The sequence below is a fragment of the Strix aluco genome, chromosome 5, assembly GCF_031877795.1.
Source record: "Strix aluco isolate bStrAlu1 chromosome 5, bStrAlu1.hap1, whole genome shotgun sequence".
Lineage (NCBI taxonomy): Eukaryota > Metazoa > Chordata > Aves > Strigiformes > Strigidae > Strix > Strix aluco.
Window position 1 is genome coordinate 72,057,925 of NC_133935.1, and position 18,678 is coordinate 72,076,602.

Consider the following 18,678-nt stretch of genomic DNA (forward strand, 5'->3'; position numbering starts at 1 on the left):
GCATCCAGGAGACTCACTTTGCTGTGCCCCCTCCATATTATGTGCTCCATCTTCTGAAGGGGATCCAGCTTGAAGAAGGCATTACTGCAGAGCAGAAGGTGCTGCATGCTTCCACGGCCCGACTCTAAGGCTGTTTGGTGGCACAGAGATCCCACGGCAGCTCATTCTGCCATCCCTGGCTGCAGAACCCAACACCTTCCCACATAGAGAAGAGACAGCAGAGACTCTCGCTGGACCTTCCTGTGCTGAAGTCTCCAAGCTGAAAGGGGTGTTTTAGACAGAGATTTGAAAATTCTAGTTTGGGAATAAAGGTCGAAGGAGAAGTTGTACCCTTAACTCTGAAACGGCACGTCCCTGAAATCCAGGCAGCAGAGGCTGCGCTGTGAATCTTCACTCTGGTCCTGTCCCATGACCTGCATGGGCAAGTCAGCACGGGTGGTTGCACACATCATCTCCCAGCTCCTGAGAAGGGCTCAGACTTATACAGGGGGGCTGAATGGCAATATGTATACATACAAACTTAAATGTTGCAACCAAAAACCTGTTACTTTTTGCTTATAGGTATGCTGAAAAGAGAGATCTATTCTAAAAAGGAAAAATAAAGGCTTTGTGAAAAGAATATGTCAGCTTTATTCCCCATGGTTTGCAGCTACAGAGAGAAAGCACGTGAATACTTAATTTTGAAGCATGAGGATGAAAGGTTCTTTCAGCCCTACAAGCCAACACGAACACCAAGAGCCAATGCTTTAATGCTGGACCATAAATACTGAGCTGCTGCAGTGTGAATGAAGCCCTTCACAATACCTGTGTGACGTCTCACCTCTCCAAAGAAGCTACACAGGTGAAAAAAGAATCAGAGGACCACCCTGCTCTCCCTGCATAGGGGACATCCCTGCCCCTCAGCTCTGCAGGACCAGCTGGAAGCTGGAACAAAACCAGGAGAGCAATTAAAACAGGTTTCACACACTTTTGGAATAAGGCTGCACTTGGAGTGCAATTCTTCAGCCTTCATACACTCAGCAACAGAAGTTTCAAACATATTCACAGGGTACAACAGAAATTTCAATTCAGTCCCAGCCTTTAGCTGACATGAGCTGTGGTTTTCCAGTTACATGATCCAATTCTTGTTATCACGTTCTCTACTTTAGAAGGGAAAAGTCCTTTTTTTTTTTTTTTAAGTTATTCACTTGAATCTTTGAAACCAAATATTTCAAGACCTGAAAAGCTTAACGACAACTTGAAAGTGAAATCACCTGCTTGCAATCTGTTGCCCAAAGTGGGAGAAAAATGACAAAAAAAGTGAAAAGCCAATTAATTTTAAAAAGCATGTCGATGCTAATCTTCTGCAGTAGAGAAAAAAAGAAAATTCACCTGTCAGCCTGCTCTTACCCAATTCAAGCCAAACCTTGGACAAATTCCAGCCTTGGCAAAGGCTGCATGAGAGGGGCTCTGTCAGTGATGGTCTCTCAGGGAAAGCAGCTGCCTGATCCCAGGCACCGACCTCTGCTCTCACCTCACTCTTACTTGCATGTTTCCAAGCTATTACAGCTGTGCCACTGTGCGCTTTCACAACCATTTTGTGATGATCTGGGTTAGGCTGGAAGCCTCAGAGCAGGAGCGTGGGATTCAGGCAGTGCTTCTCAACATAACCCTACCGCACACCAGCCAGGCAGGACTGGTGTTACTGAAACCACTGTCCTCTTTACAAACGTAGTCAGACATGGTGATGGTGCTGCTCATCTTGTATGTAACAGCCAGATCCAGTGGTAGAAAAGTGCCTCTATAGGCTGCTCTGCCAGACTCCCCTGAGAAGCTGTGTCCCTGTGCAGGACAGGATAAAATACCCCTTACCAGAGACCCTACACATGAGAGGAGCAAGGATCTCATGCAGGAAGTCAGTAGTTAAGACCCTTACCTTACCCAGGAGAAACATATGGGATGGAAAGAGAAACGTACCACCACCTCTGACCAGTACAAGCTATTTGGAAATGCTGTATTAAACATACAAGCTTCACGTTGCTAGACATGTGCAACCTGTTGTAAAACATCCCATGCAAGAAGCTTTTTGCAGTTTGAATTTCACAAATGCCTACTAATGCCTAGCTTCCAGCGGTACGGTGAGATTCACTGGGAGCAATAGCAGCAATTGCTTTATCACATCAAAGGTCTTTGCTCGTCATCCCACCAAAAGGCTGAACTGCACTGAAGCCAAGAAGCAGCCTCCATCCTTCTCAGACAATGAGTCTCTATCAACCAAACACTGTCCATACTCACCTCTTCCTCAGATGAGTTTTCTTCATTAGAACCACGAGGTTCAGCTCTAATGATAAAATCAAAGTTCCTGAACCTCAAAGGTGAATTGAGACCATTGCTAGAGAGATTTCCACTGAAGAACAGCATGTTAGCTTAATGAATTTTCTGCATTAGCCATCCTGGATTGCTGCTGTATCCAATTTTAAGGATGCTTAAAGAAGAAGAGGGAAGCAGAGCATTTGTTAAAAAGCCTCTGTCCTACAGGAGCTGTCGCAGACACTCATTGTGCCCCATCAGTTATGTTACAGGCAGCATTGGCTAAACTTTCCTGCTATGAGGCACTGGCTCAGCGGCTCTCAGCAGAACTGGGATCTCATAGCCAGAATTCCTAAATTCACCATAACGATCTTAAAAGCACTAATGACGTCTACACTGACTGTCCCTTATCCAAGCGAGCACCTCAAGTCACCTGAGCTAGGGATGCTCCTGGCATCATACCAGCAATCCAGCAGCAAAGCCTTCCCAGGGATAATGCACTGGGAGAATCTGTCCTCAGAATGGTATTTATAAAAACCTGAGAGAGATAAAATGAAAAAAAAAATCCTGAAGGAGGGTAAAAAAAGTCCTTTTCTTTTCAGAGGTTAAGGAAATGCATTCAGGCTGCAGGGACACACATCCCCTGCTTGGATGAGCCATCCCCTGGTGCTTTCTCACTGTATTCATAGCCAGCAACACTTTACCCAGGCAGTAAAGCAGAGCCGAAACCACCCAGCAGCTCCACCCATCACTGAAGCAATGCTCACACCCAGAAAACCACAAGTAACTACTAAGCCTACAGGGCAGGATGAACATTTTCTTGCAAAAAAATAGCAAATTTATCAAAATTATTGTGGGATATTTTTGTTGTTCTTAAAGTATTTGCAAAACCAATTCAAATTTATCAAGTAGGGGGTTTGCCTAGAAACATTTTTTGGAGTAGGTTCAAAAGACTGTCTAAGAGCAAGTGAGTTTAAAACCAGGACGATGGGAACAAGTTGCAAGGATCTTAGTTCCTTCATCCTGAGCTCCAAGCAGAGTTCAGCCCCAGGCAGATGTGATTTCAGTGGGTTTGGGCAGGCCCAGCAGACATTTTTAGGCAGCTCTGAGAACTTACCTTGTGAACACTTTAATAAGTCCAGAAATCACAAACGGCTATACACTAGCTAAACTTTGGAGTTTTAGAGCCAAAAGAATGCACGTATTTAAATCCTTGGGGGCACATAGGAAAGTAAATACTGCCTGGTAGAAACATAAAAGTAAAAAGGAGGTAAGGACTCATTATACAAGAGAAACGTTAATGGTTGGAAACTACTAGTGTCTAACAGAGCCTTAAGCTAAACAAAATTACCAGCTGGGATATCACTGGTTCTGCAGTCATGTACCAACTCTAAAAATCTGACTTTCATTTCCAGGTGGTGGCAATCACAACTCAGCAACTTTAGGACTTTAAAAACCAGTAACTCTCTTCTGTCAAAGGAGGAAATGTTAACAGTGACTTTAACTTAGACCAAGCTCCTCAGGGAGGGCACAGCCCCCCAGGCCAAGCAGAGCTGGGCTCCTTGCCTGCAGGAGGGGAGCACTGGTGGAGGTCTGTGTCACCAGGAGCCATGGCAGGAGGCCAGCAGCCTGCACCATGTCAGAGGTGGTGAGGGAGAGATTAATTGGATCTTCTCTGAAACCCTGCAGCCTTGAGAGCTCAAACCTGCCACCGTACCGAAGGAGGGACAGATAGTGTGACAGCAGCCAGACACTCCCTGCCGCAGGGGACAGAAGCTCCAGCTGCTGACCCAACCTGGCACCTAGGGAGGTTTCCTGTTCACCAGGCATTTGGAGCCAGGATGTCATGGGGAGACCCAGTGGTGGACGGGGTTGGCAAGCTAAAGGCAGCAGGTTGGCAAGCTAAAGACAGCAGGGTGATCCAGGCAGGAGAGACCCTGAAAACAACAAAACAGGCAGGAGGGAACCTCTCTAGGTGCCCCTCTGAAGTGCCTGCACAGTACACATGCAGCATGGGGAACACACAACAGGAATTAAGAGGTCTGTGTTGCAGGCAGTTGCAGGGTCAGTCTCATTGGGATCACAAAGACAGGGTGGGACAGCTCACACCGGCAAAGTGCTGCCATGCATGGGTTCAGGCTCTCCGGGGAGGACGGGGCAGGCAGGATGGGGCAGGCCCGGGTCATCCTGGCTGTGAGGGAGCAGCAGGACAGCACAGAGCTCTGGCTGGGGGTGGACAATGAGCCACCTCAGAGCACCTGTGTCAGGATTAGAGGGCAACCTATGTGGATGGCATTGCTGGGGGTGTCTGCTACAGTCTCAGTGGCCAGGAAGAAAGACAAACAGAAGAAGCCTCATGGTTGCAGACCCTTCTCCCAGTGGAGGACTTAAAAGCATTCTGATACCTGCCAGAGGGTCAACACAGAAAGGCACAAGCGGTCCAGGAGGTCTCTGGAGCACTGGTAACTTCCTGACACAGATATGGAGGAGCTGATAAGCGAGGATTGAGCATCTGTCATACAAGGAAAAGCTGAGAGAGCTGGGGCTGTTCAGCCTTGAGAAGAAAATGCTCAGGGGGATCTTATCAATGCAGGTTGTGGAGTCTCCATTCTTGGAGATATTCAAAATCTAGTTGCCCCTACTGTGAGCACTGGAGTTGAGGACTAGATGATCTCCAGAGGTCAACCTCTGCAATTCTGTAAATTTTAAAAGAAAGTGAATTTTGAGGACACAGAAATGGCTATGTCCTTTTTCATATCCTCACAGTTGAACCTACCTCTACCAGTACAGTATCAACAAACATACCTGAGAGTGCTGAGAGATGAACTAATAATAAAAACTACACCAGTGTAACACAAAACATTTGTGAAGATTTTAATTGGGACACTTACTGGAAAACTCAGAAGAGGAAAATGTGGAGCATTAGTTCCTTAGTAATTAATTCCACATTTTGCAAAGATAAGGAAAACATTAGGAAAAAAACATAGATGTCATGACCAGGATTCATAACACAACCAACCTAACACAAATCAGGAGTTGACATGAAGCGTGAATAATCTTTACAGTTAACCTGCACGTGGATAGACACTCTGAAGACACTTTTAAATTGAATTGATTTTGACACCAGTAAAAAAGGAAGGCTTTTCTCCCCTCTCAAGCAGATCTACTGTAGTGTCATACAAATGCGTGAGATTTTAACAGTCTAGCTTTTTTCCATAGGGCTCCCTGAACTGTGTTTAGCTTTGCCAGACTTAGCAGGTGGGCACTGAAGAGTGTCTTCTGCCCCTTCTACTTCCACGCTTTGAAGAAAAGAGACTACCTTTTACTTTTCTTACCAGAAGAAATAAATTACTAGAAGATAGTAAGACAACAGAAAAGGATGTACATGTAATCTAAGCCTTCAGATCTGCTGAAAAGATCTATTCATGGTACTACTTTCCTACCACCCAAATTGGTTGCAAAACTCAAAATTCTACACCCATCTGTAAAGCCCTGCTCCTGCAAAGCTGTACTTTAGGGACAATTACTTTCTACCACCATGCTGAAAGACAGGAATTAATTTTTGTTGACTTGCAGTAATAAAGTTTTATTATAAGCTTAGAGTGTCCTCAGTATGCACCCAATCCTTATAAATGTAGGCAATTTGGACAGGGGTATTCAACTCTTCCTAATACCACTCTATTTTGACACATGGCAAGATCCAATTATTATCAGGTCTATATTAAGTTAGCTACATAATAAGGAAATGCATATGAATTTGCATTTTTCTGAAGCATAACAATGCATTCCCTTCTCCAGGAGACAAACCAAACAGCCTCTGCCCTCAGCAATTAAATCAAAATTAGTCAGTTGTGTGAAAAAAAATGTAATGATCAAGACTATTTTTAAACCCCTGGATTTGTAATTCTGAATTACATAAACATCTAAACCCACTACTTAATACAGCTTAAGGATCCAAAGCATCTCTTATAAAACTGTATAAAATGAAAAATAAATATCTGCTGCTTGGAGTTCATTCAAAATGCTGAACTTAAATATCATTCATTCCTCTTCCAGAGTTCAAAGCACAAACACACATTTACTGTAATACAACATATATGCTTTACCTAGGGATAGGTATCTTCAAGTAAGAAAAAGAAGTATTTCACTTATGCATAAAAGATAAATTTATGATTTCAGACATGATTTTTATAGTAAAATTCTTGTATGTGTAACTACTATTAGAGAACAACTTTAAGACATCCCTTGATATGTATTAACATAAATATCACCACCCAGTCCAGTAAAATTGTACCAAACTGGCTTTAGTTTTAAACCTGTTCAGTGCTAACAGTCAAGAGCTGGGACTTGATGGTCAACTGACCTTTAAAACATACAGATCAACAAAAAATATGTTTATTATTGTTTTTATTATTCTCAGGCAGCAAATTCTCCAAAGTTCTTCAATAAACAAACCCATATGTTACGTTGCTGGTTCTATTTTGTCTTCCTTCTTTGGACCTTCCTCTCGGTTTTTGCCCTGTTGCATGGTATACACCGATGGGCCCATCCTTAGGATCTTCCCGCTACCCAAGCACTCGTCACCCTTGTAGAACACCGCGAACTGGGAGATAAACACAGGGAGAGTCTTTTCAGCAGCTGCAAACAACATGGCGAGCAACTGCAGGCTGTGCAACACCTGTGTATTCATTTATATTTGTTCTGATTAAATCTTAAGGAAAAAAAAAAGCAGAGGATTTGTTGGCTCACATGAGTGTTTATGGAAATTCCATCAAACTTCTGCAAGATTGTCTCAAAAGTCTTCAGTTACTGAGGTGGAATGAACTGGGCTGGAAAGCATCCTTTCCCAAAGGGGATGACATATGTATCATCATCTGTATCTTCACTGGACCCTCCCCAGACAACCGTGCCCAGGCTACAGTGGCACTTCTCAAAATAGGAAGGGCACCAAGGACTACTGGAGCAGACCATCTGGAAGGAAGCAACTGGGGCTCCCTGACATGCTCAGCAGGTTCTTGCAGGAGAGGAGGAGCACAGACCTCTCGGCCTGGCCTCATTAACTTGCAGTAAAGAGCCCAGTTACAGGCTCAGCAGCTCCTGGCAGTCATGGGCTTCTCATGCCCATCATCAGCTCTGGCTGGAGTCTTCTCAGCTCAGCTCACTTCTCTTAAGTGTATCCCTCTCTCCATTACAAATACTTCTCAGACAGTTTCCCTCCCGATACGTTCCATGGGCCCCCAAGTTTTGGGGAGCAAGAGGGAGGATAGAACAAATGCTGTGAGAGGGCATGCGGAAAACGTTTGAGAACCACTGGTTTACAATGTGGAGGAGTATCTTTATATTAACAGTGTTAAAAGGCATCACTACACAGTACCTCTTCTCAGTACTGTTCCAGGACAGTGTAATTCACTGGACACAGAAGCTCACTAAATGAAGTTGAACACTAAAACCATATTAAGCAGCCAATTACCAAACTAATGCCTTCTTAAACCTATTTCTTGAAGACAACAACAGATTCCATTTCTGCATATACAACTGATTACCAGAGAATTTTTCATGTTTCACTAAAACTTGTAAGCCAGTTTCTCAAATATATGGATAACAGACCATTTAAAACTAGAAACAATCTCCTTCCAAACAGCTGATGTCAAAATAGACCTAACTGCTCTCATGTGCAAATAAATTAACTACTTTACTCCAACTAATAAAAACACTACTCTGTTTTATTAGCCAGATAAGCGAAAACACAAAAAAGGAAAGAAGATCACTTCTAATCACTTACCTGCCCAGGTGTGATAGCTCTTGCTGGCTTCACTAATGTCACCCACACACTCCCATCTTGGTTTAGAGTCAGCACACACGGCACTAGAGCAGAAAATGGCCAAACACCTGCCAGTTAATCCTTACATTCACATTAAAAAAAATCCCAACCCTTCATCACTAAGTTAAACAGATGTAAGTTAAGATACTGTTACACAGAATTGTTTTATAAAGACACTCCAGAAACCGTAGAGCAGAAAGGCAAGCCAAAACATATCAAATATTTCTGCAAAACTACACAGAACACACTACCACAATTCCACAAACTGAGTAAAACAAAAAACAAAACAAGGTTTGATTACCCAGTGCCATCTGGTGCCGAAACCTGAAATGACATTCCATCATTTTATCTCTAACAAGCTCTGCAGGAGGTTCCTCTGCTATCCAGTGCACTCGGTTTGTCCGCAATAGGTCTCTGTACAGAGCAGGGTGATCTGTTGATGGTGCCTTGAAATACAACATTTACTTAATATGCTCTCTAGCAAAAGCATCAACATAACTTGTAAAGCATGAAATATAGAAGAAGCATGAAGCCATATCAAAATGAAGGCACAACGAGTAAGAAAGCAAGCATTTATTAGCACTTAATCAGCTTCCAGGTGGAAGTCTTTAATACAAAAAATAAGCTAAAGCAAGCCTGAGTTATTTGTCTTCTACATCTCAGTCATGTCACCTCCTGTATTCTTTTTCTTCCAATCATATTTCTGCCTTGTTGAGGTAGGATAAGGAGGGCAGTAGATATCTGAACTCAGCCTGAACAAGATGCTACCTCCCTCTTCTCTAATTTCTCAACTCAACACCTCCCCAGCAAAGGCATTGCACACACACAACCTTACCGTAGGGCATAAAAAAAAAATTCTTAGTTGTCCTACCTGTTTCCTCTCAACTCTCATTTGATTATGATTTTCTCCCCCCCAGGCACATCAACAAGTAGCAGAACACCTCATTATAATCACATCAGTATCAAATAAGAGTAATAACTGCATGAACAGCAAGAAATATTAACAATTCTAGCCACTGCAGAACTCCCAGTCATCTCATATGACTAGTCATTAAGACACCAATTATTTGCAGTATTATATATATTCTGTTTTCAAAATCAAACTGTATTACTGGTTACTACTTCTTTTACTAGAAATAGTAAACCAAGATAATATACACTTTATATACTGTGTCATAATAACTACAATAAAACCTCAAGTTTTAGCATAGAAAGTAGGAGCTCAGTAGATTGGCCAATTCTTTTCAGTATTCACCCTTTGTTTGGAAAAGTTCTATGCCAAAATCTAAACCAATTTTCTACTCAAGAAAAGATGGTCTGGACAAGATGTTTGTAATCTGCTGATGCTGCACTAGTTGATTCTTGTTTCCACCAAGAGGAAAGCCAAGAATTCTGCCCAGGTTAGAATCACATTCCGTACAGTAGGAGTCACAAAATGCTTGTACTAGTCATTTGCAATACCAGTGTTAATTAACTCACCACAAAGACATCTCCAGTGCTGACATCTTTGTCTACAACAAACCAAGCATCCTTCAGGCCTGCTAGTCTAGCCCTCTGGCCTATTGTGTAGAGGAACCAAGCTAAAGAAATACAAAAATGTAATGCTGCTAGCAACTTTCAATCTTTTACTTTCAGAAAAATATATTAAAGTCATTTCCCCAAAACTTTACCACTAAACAAAGACTAACAAACCAAGTTGTCTTAGAGAAGTGTGCCAATTACAAACTAAACTAACACCTACTTGAAAGTTTTCGTCTGTACCTGAAGCACACGATTTCAAACTAATCAGTTTCAATTGTGGTATTCCTAGGGTTTATAAAAGACAAACATTTCTTTATTACAGCTTCAATTTGTGGCTTTGCTACCACTCAGTCTTACAAGTTTCCTTTAATTTTATGTACTAGTAGAACACCCTACTTCCATAAATTACTTGGGAAGAGGAACTCAGTTCTGGCAGTTAGAACTGCAGAGAGTGAAGGAAGGACACACAGAAGGAAAGGAAAAGGTAAACTGCCCATGTCTGGGGATGTCCTACTTGTGCATCACTGAGGCGCACGGTGTATTTTTTCTGCAAAGTTTAAGTACTAAAAAATCTGGAGCTGAAGCACAGACATTTTGATCTAATTAGATGAACTACAGTCTCTCGGTATTAAATTAACAACCACTTAATATAAACAGAGTAACCCTAATAATTATCATTTACTTTCTTGCAACATGGAACAATTAATCATGAATCAGTTGTAGTTCAAGGCTCTACTATTGTATAAAGTAAGTTTTCCACGATTATTAGAGTTATCAAACTGGGAAAAACCTGTAGACTGACTGGAAATTTCACAAAATTTGTCCCTCCAAATATAAGCAGTATTGTTCCATTTATCTAAAAGCAGTTTTTAAGGTGTATTAGCCCATTACCTTTGTGCGTTCCCATCACCTTCTTATCTTCAATGGAAACAAAGTTACCTGGTTGAGGTTCTAAATACTACCAAACAGGAAGAGATTGTTTAAGTCACAAGATGGCCCCAAAAAAACTATATTTCAGGTTCTGTCACTACATTCCCTTGAAGTTGGAAAACAACTTTTCAAGAAGCAAACTCTGCCCAAGCAGCTTTCTACTTCTTCCCTGATGCTTGAGAGAGGAAAGTAGGAAGGGCAGTCCCTATCAGCAATAATTCTGGGCTTCACTCCCCCCATCCTCACTTATGCCAGGGGACAGCAGGATTCAGCCATGTGCCTCTCACATCCCAACCACTTGTCAGAGCCTGGTAGGCACAGGAGTGTAAGTTCACACGCTCCTTTTGCTACAGAAAGTGACTGTTTGCTCGTGGAGGGGAAAGATACTTCCTACATTCCTACAGGCTGTTGGTGTTAGCTTCTGGGTAGGCTTGGGACTGCAAGGGGAGATGGGACATTGCTACTTAGTGAGGGACACAAGGTGTTGGGAGGTTTTTCTGTAGACGGTGTTATAAATTATTATTGAAAACCAGAGCAGAACATAAAAGATTGTCATAGGTTTAATGTTGCTCACCTCAAGAAGGAAATTTTCAAAGTTTCTTTCACCAATGAAACAGACTCCCATACTCTGAAAAGGAAACGTGGTATTGAATCCATAAAAGCAGAGAAAAACATTTGAAATAATGTCTATTAATAATCTTTCCAAGATGGATTTTTCCCCCCTCTATGTATCCCAAACTATGCTAGACATGTCATAAAATAAACAGAACCACATCTGCTCCAACACAGGTAAACTAATTCTGTACAGCATCAGCAAGAGCCATAAGCACAGAGAAGAAGCAAAACAGCTGGAAACAGACCACATGTTGAATAAATACATAGGTTAACCTTGGTGACTACGTTGTATGTATATTAAAAACAGAAGTCTCTTTCAGATTCAAGTACAAAAGTAACACAAATTATACAGTAATGGTATATCTCTTGAAAAAACTTTCAAAACCAAATAGGCTTTCCTTTCCATTTCAGTTACTGCCTACATTCTTCAAATACCCATTTACAGTGGATAAATATAAACATTAAAAGCAACCAAGACAGCATCAGCAACACAATTGCTGCCTGCATTACATTTTTTTAGAATCAACTCATGAAGTGTTAGTTCTCAGAGAAACTGAACTTTTTTTTTTTAGAGTAACTGTGGCAAAACAGTATGATCCAATTTCTGTAAAGACATATTGAAAAACAATTATAGTGAGGAAGCCTTTAAAAGCTATAGACAATAAAGACCAAAGGCTTCTCACCTGCTGTGATAGAGAATGCATTCCTTAAGGCTCACATCATCCTAACACACTCATATTCACCTTAGTTCTTTTGAGGTACAGTGGTAGACAAATTATCTGCAGGCTAAAATACACAACTAACCACATACTCATAGAAGGACTTTTAAGCGAGTAGATAGCTATAAAACTGCTTCCCAACCTATTCTATTACAGTGCTCAGAAACAGATGAGTTGTCACAGTCTGAAGTTCAAAAAGTTCAGAAAATTCTGTTTCAGAAAGAAATAAAAATAAAAAAAGTTTAAGTGTTACCATGCCTCTTTTTTCTTTAGGACATGATGAAGGCCATGTTCCGCTGCTATCTTCTTCACAAAACTTTTTGTTAAATCCCCTAAAGGGAAAATGGTTTTCCTCAGAGCATCCTGTGAGATCTGACTTAGAAAGAAGGTCTGGTCCTTAAAGAGGTCAGCCCCTTGAAGGAGTTTCACAGCTGCAAAATGCAGAACACGTAAAGCATCTCAACATAACCCCCTTTAATAGTTCAACTTACTTTAGCATTTTGTTTGACAATCAACATTTTAGTTTTATTATTTCCAAATACATGTTAAAGACAGTATATTTCAGGTTTTTCAAAATCTGACTGAAAACGTTTGGGTATTTTCTCACCACTAAAACAATCTAGAAAGATCCTGATTTTGTACAACACAGAATCTTAGATAGTCTTACACTGCCTCATCTATTACAATGCTGCATGTGTCACTGACAAGAACATCAACAATATGAAAAGCAAAAACAACTTTTACATTTCATGTGAAAGAGAGAACGAAGACTCAAATATCTTAGAGTATACTGTCCTTCAAAAAGACATTCAGTTTTGCCCAGAAATAACACTGCTATAAATCAATGAGTTGAACAATCAGCAGTTATTCCCAATGCTTAGAGAGTTTGACTTTTTTCTTCAAAATTGAGGAAGTCTCATGATTGCCCAGATGAAATAAAAGTGGTACAGTTTTTCAGTCATGTTCTGTCCACTCTCTTTAAGAGCTAATAGCTCTGCTGTTGTACAAACTCTACTTATGTGTTCGACTCAAATGAACACTAACTACAGGCCAATAGTTCAGTCACAACTTACGAAATCTTAGTAACAGGGCAGGGAGCCCGTTTAGAACATCACAAAATACTACAACTGTGAAACACAGTCTGTCACAAGTATAGACTGTTGGTTCCACTGGGGCCATTTCAACTTTCCAGAAATAAAATTAAAACAAAGAAACAAATAAACCCCTTTAAGTCCAGAACAAACAAATTAAAGCAGGGAATCTGTAACACAAAAACGACACCATGGCAGCTTTGCATAGTGGTAGTTTGCAAGTTTCTTTCCCTTGGGGTATAGCATGCTTCTCATCATATATCAGAGCTTCATCTGAGTTACTTTACTGCATTATGGCCCACTGCAGAGTTATTTGGGAAATCTCTACATTGCCATCCAAGCTGTGATAGTGCCATGCAGAGACATACCCAAAACAGCATTCATCAAACTGTTTCAAGGCTGTACTGATAACAAAAGCATCACTGTGGTGCTGAGATCAACCTCTGATTATGTACACCCACAGGCAGACTATTAAAGTGAAGAGCAAAACCTGCACTGCTGCCTGCTAGTAACTTTGCTGACCCAAGAACTGTAGTCTTAAAAATGTCTGCACATGCTGCACTTGCACTTTTCAATTGCAGTGTAGGCAGAACCTTGATCTACCTGGGAAAACCAGGCTTCTACAGGAGAACAGAAAAATAAGGCAGAACAATTGAATTACTGAATGAGAACCTGATTTTTTCCAGTAAAATAATATAAAGTCCAATTACTGACTAAAAGTATGTTATTAATTTTAATGCTTCAAAGTTTTAATTCTAAAATTCCACTTAAGCATATCCCCACAATGAGTTCTATCTATACTATATACTGAATAGCCAAATACATTCCCTAAAACAGAAGAAACATTAAAAAAGAAAATTTTATTATATATATATATATAAAGATTTCTTGAAATAATTCTCCAGGGTATAGAAGATAACCCTGTCTCCTTAATCCACATGACAGCTCCTCCAGAATGTTGATTATTACTGAAATGCTTATTCTTCCCTCTGCACCTGGATTAGAACTCTTAAAATAGAAAAAGTAATACTTGACTACCCAGGGTAATTTTCAGTAATGCAAGTCCCTTGTTTTGCACAATCAACCTTCTACAAAGGCTGGGGTTTAAACGGTAATCATTGTGTGTAAGGTAAACTCCCCTGATTCTGTGACACCAACCATAGTTTAAATTTCTCTTCCATGTCTAGGATGAAATATGAAATGAAGAAAACACTTACTATTTCTAACTTCAAAACGGTTTCTGAAAAGCATTTGTGGCCTTTTAATATGTTTCTGCTGAAACACTTCCTCATCCTCTAGTGAGGTCCTAGCATAATGCCCAGTAGCGATTGCATCTGCTCCTATCAAGAAAACAAAACACAAAGGCACATACTTGAAATTCACAGTTTAAAATAAGATTATAAACAGCCAGTAAGAAAAGCAGAAAGCCATGAAGGAAGAAAATCTACAGAGAAGACTTATACTGGCAATAATCGTACTCCTGCTATTTAAATAATGTAAACTATTCATCAGCATGCCAGCACTTGTGCTTTTGTACTTTAAGGACCACCTAAGAATGTAAAACTGAATGGTCAGGTCAATGTGTGTGCCTGAATTAAATCTGTTCTTACATATGAGCAACCTAATCTAGTGGAAGATGTCCCTGCCCACAGCAGGGGGGTTGGACTAGATGACCTTTAAAGGTCCTTTCCAACCTGAACCATTCTACGATTACATATGTAAAAGCAAACTTCAAACCACATACTTTGTAAATATTAAATACTGCCACAGAGACACGTGAATCAGGCATGCATATGAACTCATGTTTTTCCCCATGTTTTCAAGAGTTTGTATCCTTTAAGCATTTCCATGGCGCTCACACTCTGTACTGACACACTTGAAAATGCCTTACCAAGGTTATCCATAGCATAATGAAGAAAGTAGTTGAATTTGATGTGCTTGTTACACACAATATCAGGATTAGGAGTCCTTCCCAATTCATACTCTTTTAAGAGATCACTGTAAAATAAAGATTCAAATGCATATCGACATTATTAACCCTGCATAATACTACCCAAGACTGAACAATCTGTTTAAGCATGAGGACTTGAAACCCAGTCATACTAAACATTTTACACAAGAAATAAAATATCCATTAAAGGGGTAAAAAACGATGGTTTTCTCCAAAGTGCACTGAGGACATGGTCAAATGATCACTCACAATCTAGTAACCGTGTTTTATTAAATTAATACTCCCTCAGGGGAGACATGGCTGCCCACTGTGCACATCCTACTCATCTCTTACGAAATACTTACTTTCAGAATTAAACAACCCTGTTTAATTTTTCAAAGTGACAGTGCTGTGAGGTACACACCAGGAGTTACGGTGTCTCAGCTGAATGCACAATACCTTAACCTGCAATAATGCCACCATAAGCAGTCATGTGGCTTAATTTCATAGGGACTTTTTCCTATCTTTTTTTTTCCTTCAAGAAATTCAAGTAGTTTTTCAAAGTCATGTTGTAGTTTTACACTGCCATGTCATTAAAGTGCTTCGCATTAGTTGCCTGATATAGTAACTAATGAAATCAAACCAGCATACAGTGAGGCACTGAGATACCAAAAGGCCTGCTCACTGCATTATTTTGCTTGTCATCAATAGTTACTGAAGTCAAGAGGAACTGAGGGCATAGACTGGATTTAAAAGAACACCAGCATCCCTAGTATTTGGTTTTACTTTTCACCATCTGAAACAGAATCAACTGCTTCTTCCTTACCATGTTGTACACTATATTCATAACTAGAAAATCAAACAACATACCTTTTATTTTGTCTAACTCCTTTTTAACAGTTCTGAATTCAACAGTTTATACTAATAATTAAATCACCCAGAGCTGCCTCCCCCATACTGGCTCAACACTGCACTCTTACATCCCATCCCTGGAGGTGTTTAAGAGTAGGGTCGACTTAGCGCTGAGGGATATGGTGTAGTTGGGAACTGTTAATGTTGGGTTGATGGTTGGACTGGATGATCTTCAACATCTTTTCCAACCTAGACGATTCTGTGATTCTGTGATACGGTAACACAATACTCCTTTGTAAATACTGCAAGAGTACACTGGAAGCTTTATAAAAGACACAGCATAAAGCCACCAGTTCAGAACTTCAAATGAAGTACAGAACCAGAGAAAAGGCAACGAAGGGTGACTACTGAATCGCTCATTGATGTAAAGATCTGGAACAGACTTTCCACAAACCATGGGAAAGACAAGACCCAGAATAGTTCTCGTGATAAAAGGTGTTTTTTGATGAATAACCCTCTAAAGAGAGATCCAAAGGAGAAGTAAATTCAAGGTCAGTTATGATAGTAAAGAAAAAAGGATTCTGAAACAAACCAAGACACTTGCAACAGACTGTTTGGGAACACTGTACTAATAAATTATGAGAAGCAAAAGAACAGCTGGTATTCTATGATCTTTGATTCACTGTCATTTACAGACACCCCACACCCTTCAAGAGTTTTGATAACATTTATTCATTCTCTTACACCAGGAGGGAAAAATGGAGTGAACTCTCCCAGAACAGGGCTGTTCTCTTCCCTGTCCAAAAGCTTAGTGCTCAACTTGATGTAATTTCAACATGCAGTAGAAGTAGCATAAGGTTACTCCTCAGTTTCTTCTAAAACAAGGTAACAACAGCACTACTTGAAGGGGGATGATGAAGATCAGGTAACAACTTTTATGTACTTATGTTGAGCGCATAAAAGATAAATCATGTTGTTAAACCAATACTTCCTTTCTCATTCCAAGAAAACCTCTCAACTTTTTCCTATGTAGAACTTTCTTCCCTTAAAGTGGAACAAATTCACAGAAAATCTGAACACCCTCTTTAAAGAACAGTTTCAAATCTGTTAGAAGTTTAAAGAAGCAAAGCTGGTTCATGATCACTTTGTGGTAAACTGGATTCAGTATATATTAACATGAAATGTACTGTATAGATTACACACAGAGACAATAATAGCACCCCATTAAATATTTTTTTCTCAAGCCACAATAAGGTTTGGCTAATATGTGGGAAGTAGAAGAAATAAGCCACAACAAAGCAACTGCAATATGGTCATAAGTAGGGAGAAATCTATTAATTTCAAAAATAATAAAATCAACATATATATGCTGACCTTAAATATGAAGAAAAAATAATTCCTCTGATATTTAACAGGCTCCAGCACTTTCTCTTAGCACTGATAATACTGCAATAAATTGCTATTGCCTGTCATCTGTCCATCCTTACTTCTACAATAACACTGTACTACACCAATACACTGAAAGACCATCTATTTCAAACGTGTTTCTACCTGAATACTTCATTCCAGTACTCTTTCACGTAGGAAACCTGGTGAAAAGGGATATCAAGCTTCTGACAAACCCGGTAAGCATCTTCGCAATCTCTGTCGATGGAGCAAGATCCTTCTTCATCCAGAGGGTCCCAGTTCTTCATAAAGACGCCTGTCACCTGGTAGCCTATGAAATAAAGGTGAGAATGACTTATAGAGTGAAATTCTTACAGCCTGGACCCAAAACCTGTGTTTTTTGAGACTTGCTTAACTGCTTCCTTCAGAAAATGCGAGCAGTCCTGTACTTCGCAGTACAGTATGACTATTTTTTTTTGCTATCGCTAACAGCTAACATAAAACCAAGCTCTCCCGGCGACCTAACACGAAGAGATTTCCTAGCTCTGAGTCTCTCCTATCCCCTCCTTTACCGCTCACTCCTGCCGCCCCCGAGCCGCCCGGCTGCTCCACCCACCAGAGGAGGCGGGTGAGGGCGGGGAGGCACCGGCCGGACTCGGCTGCGCGGGGAGCGGCCGGGCAGGAGGGCCGAGGCGGGACCGAGAGCTGCCGCGCTGCCAGCGCACCGCCGGCGGAGGGCAGTGCCTGGCCCCGCCGCCCTCACCCACCTCGGCGGCGCAGCAGCAGCGCAGCCACGGCGCTGTCCACCCCGCCGGAGACGGCGCAGGCCACGCGCCGCGCGCCCGCTGCCAACATCACCGCCGCTTCCGGCCGCAGCCCCGCCCTTCCGGGTGCAGCCCCGCCCCTCCGGCCGCCAGCCCCGCCCCGCCCGGCGGGGTTCCGGCGCTGATCAGGAGCGGGACGGGGTAGACCCTGTCAGCTAATGCTGCTGCACGAGTAGCGTGAGCACTTGGTTTACTCGCTTATAAAGGCTCGTACCAGGGAGCTCTCGGCCTTTCCCCTTCACCGCTTAACTCGGTGCCGCGCCGCCGGCCTGCCCCTCTCCCCGCAGGGCAGGGGCTGTGTAGGGGAGGCCATACATTGTTCAACCAAGCAGAAACGGGGAAAAATCAGGAGTGTTCTGGCCCACAACCCTCCCCACTTCAGGCCAACCGAAACCCTCAAACAAGGACCCTCCAACTGTCCCTGAGCAACAGGGCTTGGCAAACTGAATTGATCAGAGGAAAACTCATAAGAAAACATTGCAGTCTCCACGGGATTGCTTCATGTTCATTATCGCTTAATAAGCCCAAGGTGATTCTACCTGGGTCCAGCTGCCACAACAGAGCAGCACAGTCTCCCCTAGCTCCGTGCCCCAGGCAGACATCTGTGCTAATCCTGCTTCAAGAGTCTCTGGCTGTGTGAGCAACCGACTTGTACCTTGAGGTTGGAATGAGGCTTAGTTAAAGACAGATGGAGCTGTCA

General features: G+C 41.6%; 1 protein-coding gene across 7 annotated transcripts; it reads right to left on the reverse strand.

Annotated features, from left to right (window-relative positions):
* Window positions 1-6,679: 6,679 nt before the first annotated feature.
* TRMU (tRNA mitochondrial 2-thiouridylase) lies at window positions 6,680-18,037 on the reverse strand. 7 transcript variants are annotated; one of them, XM_074827734.1, is made up of 11 exons: window positions 17,922-18,037; window positions 17,391-17,485; window positions 14,878-14,984; window positions 14,204-14,326; window positions 12,154-12,326; window positions 11,136-11,189; window positions 10,523-10,589; window positions 9,590-9,690; window positions 8,412-8,556; window positions 8,072-8,154; window positions 6,680-6,892 (listed from the first exon to the last, which is right to left on the reverse strand). In XM_074827734.1, exons 2-11 carry the CDS (start codon window positions 17,438-17,440, stop codon window positions 6,752-6,754), a joined length of 1,044 nt encoding a protein of 347 aa, XP_074683835.1. In that variant the 5' UTR covers window positions 17,441-17,485; window positions 17,922-18,037; the 3' UTR covers window positions 6,680-6,751. The 7 variants fall into 7 exon arrangements, with proteins under 7 accessions (XP_074683835.1, XP_074683831.1, XP_074683836.1 ...); XM_074827730.1 differs by having other exon boundaries at window positions 17,320-17,485; window positions 17,922-18,031; XM_074827735.1 differs by lacking the exon at window positions 17,922-18,037 and adding an exon at window positions 17,771-17,911.
* Between the last annotated feature and the right edge of the window lie 641 nt (window positions 18,038-18,678).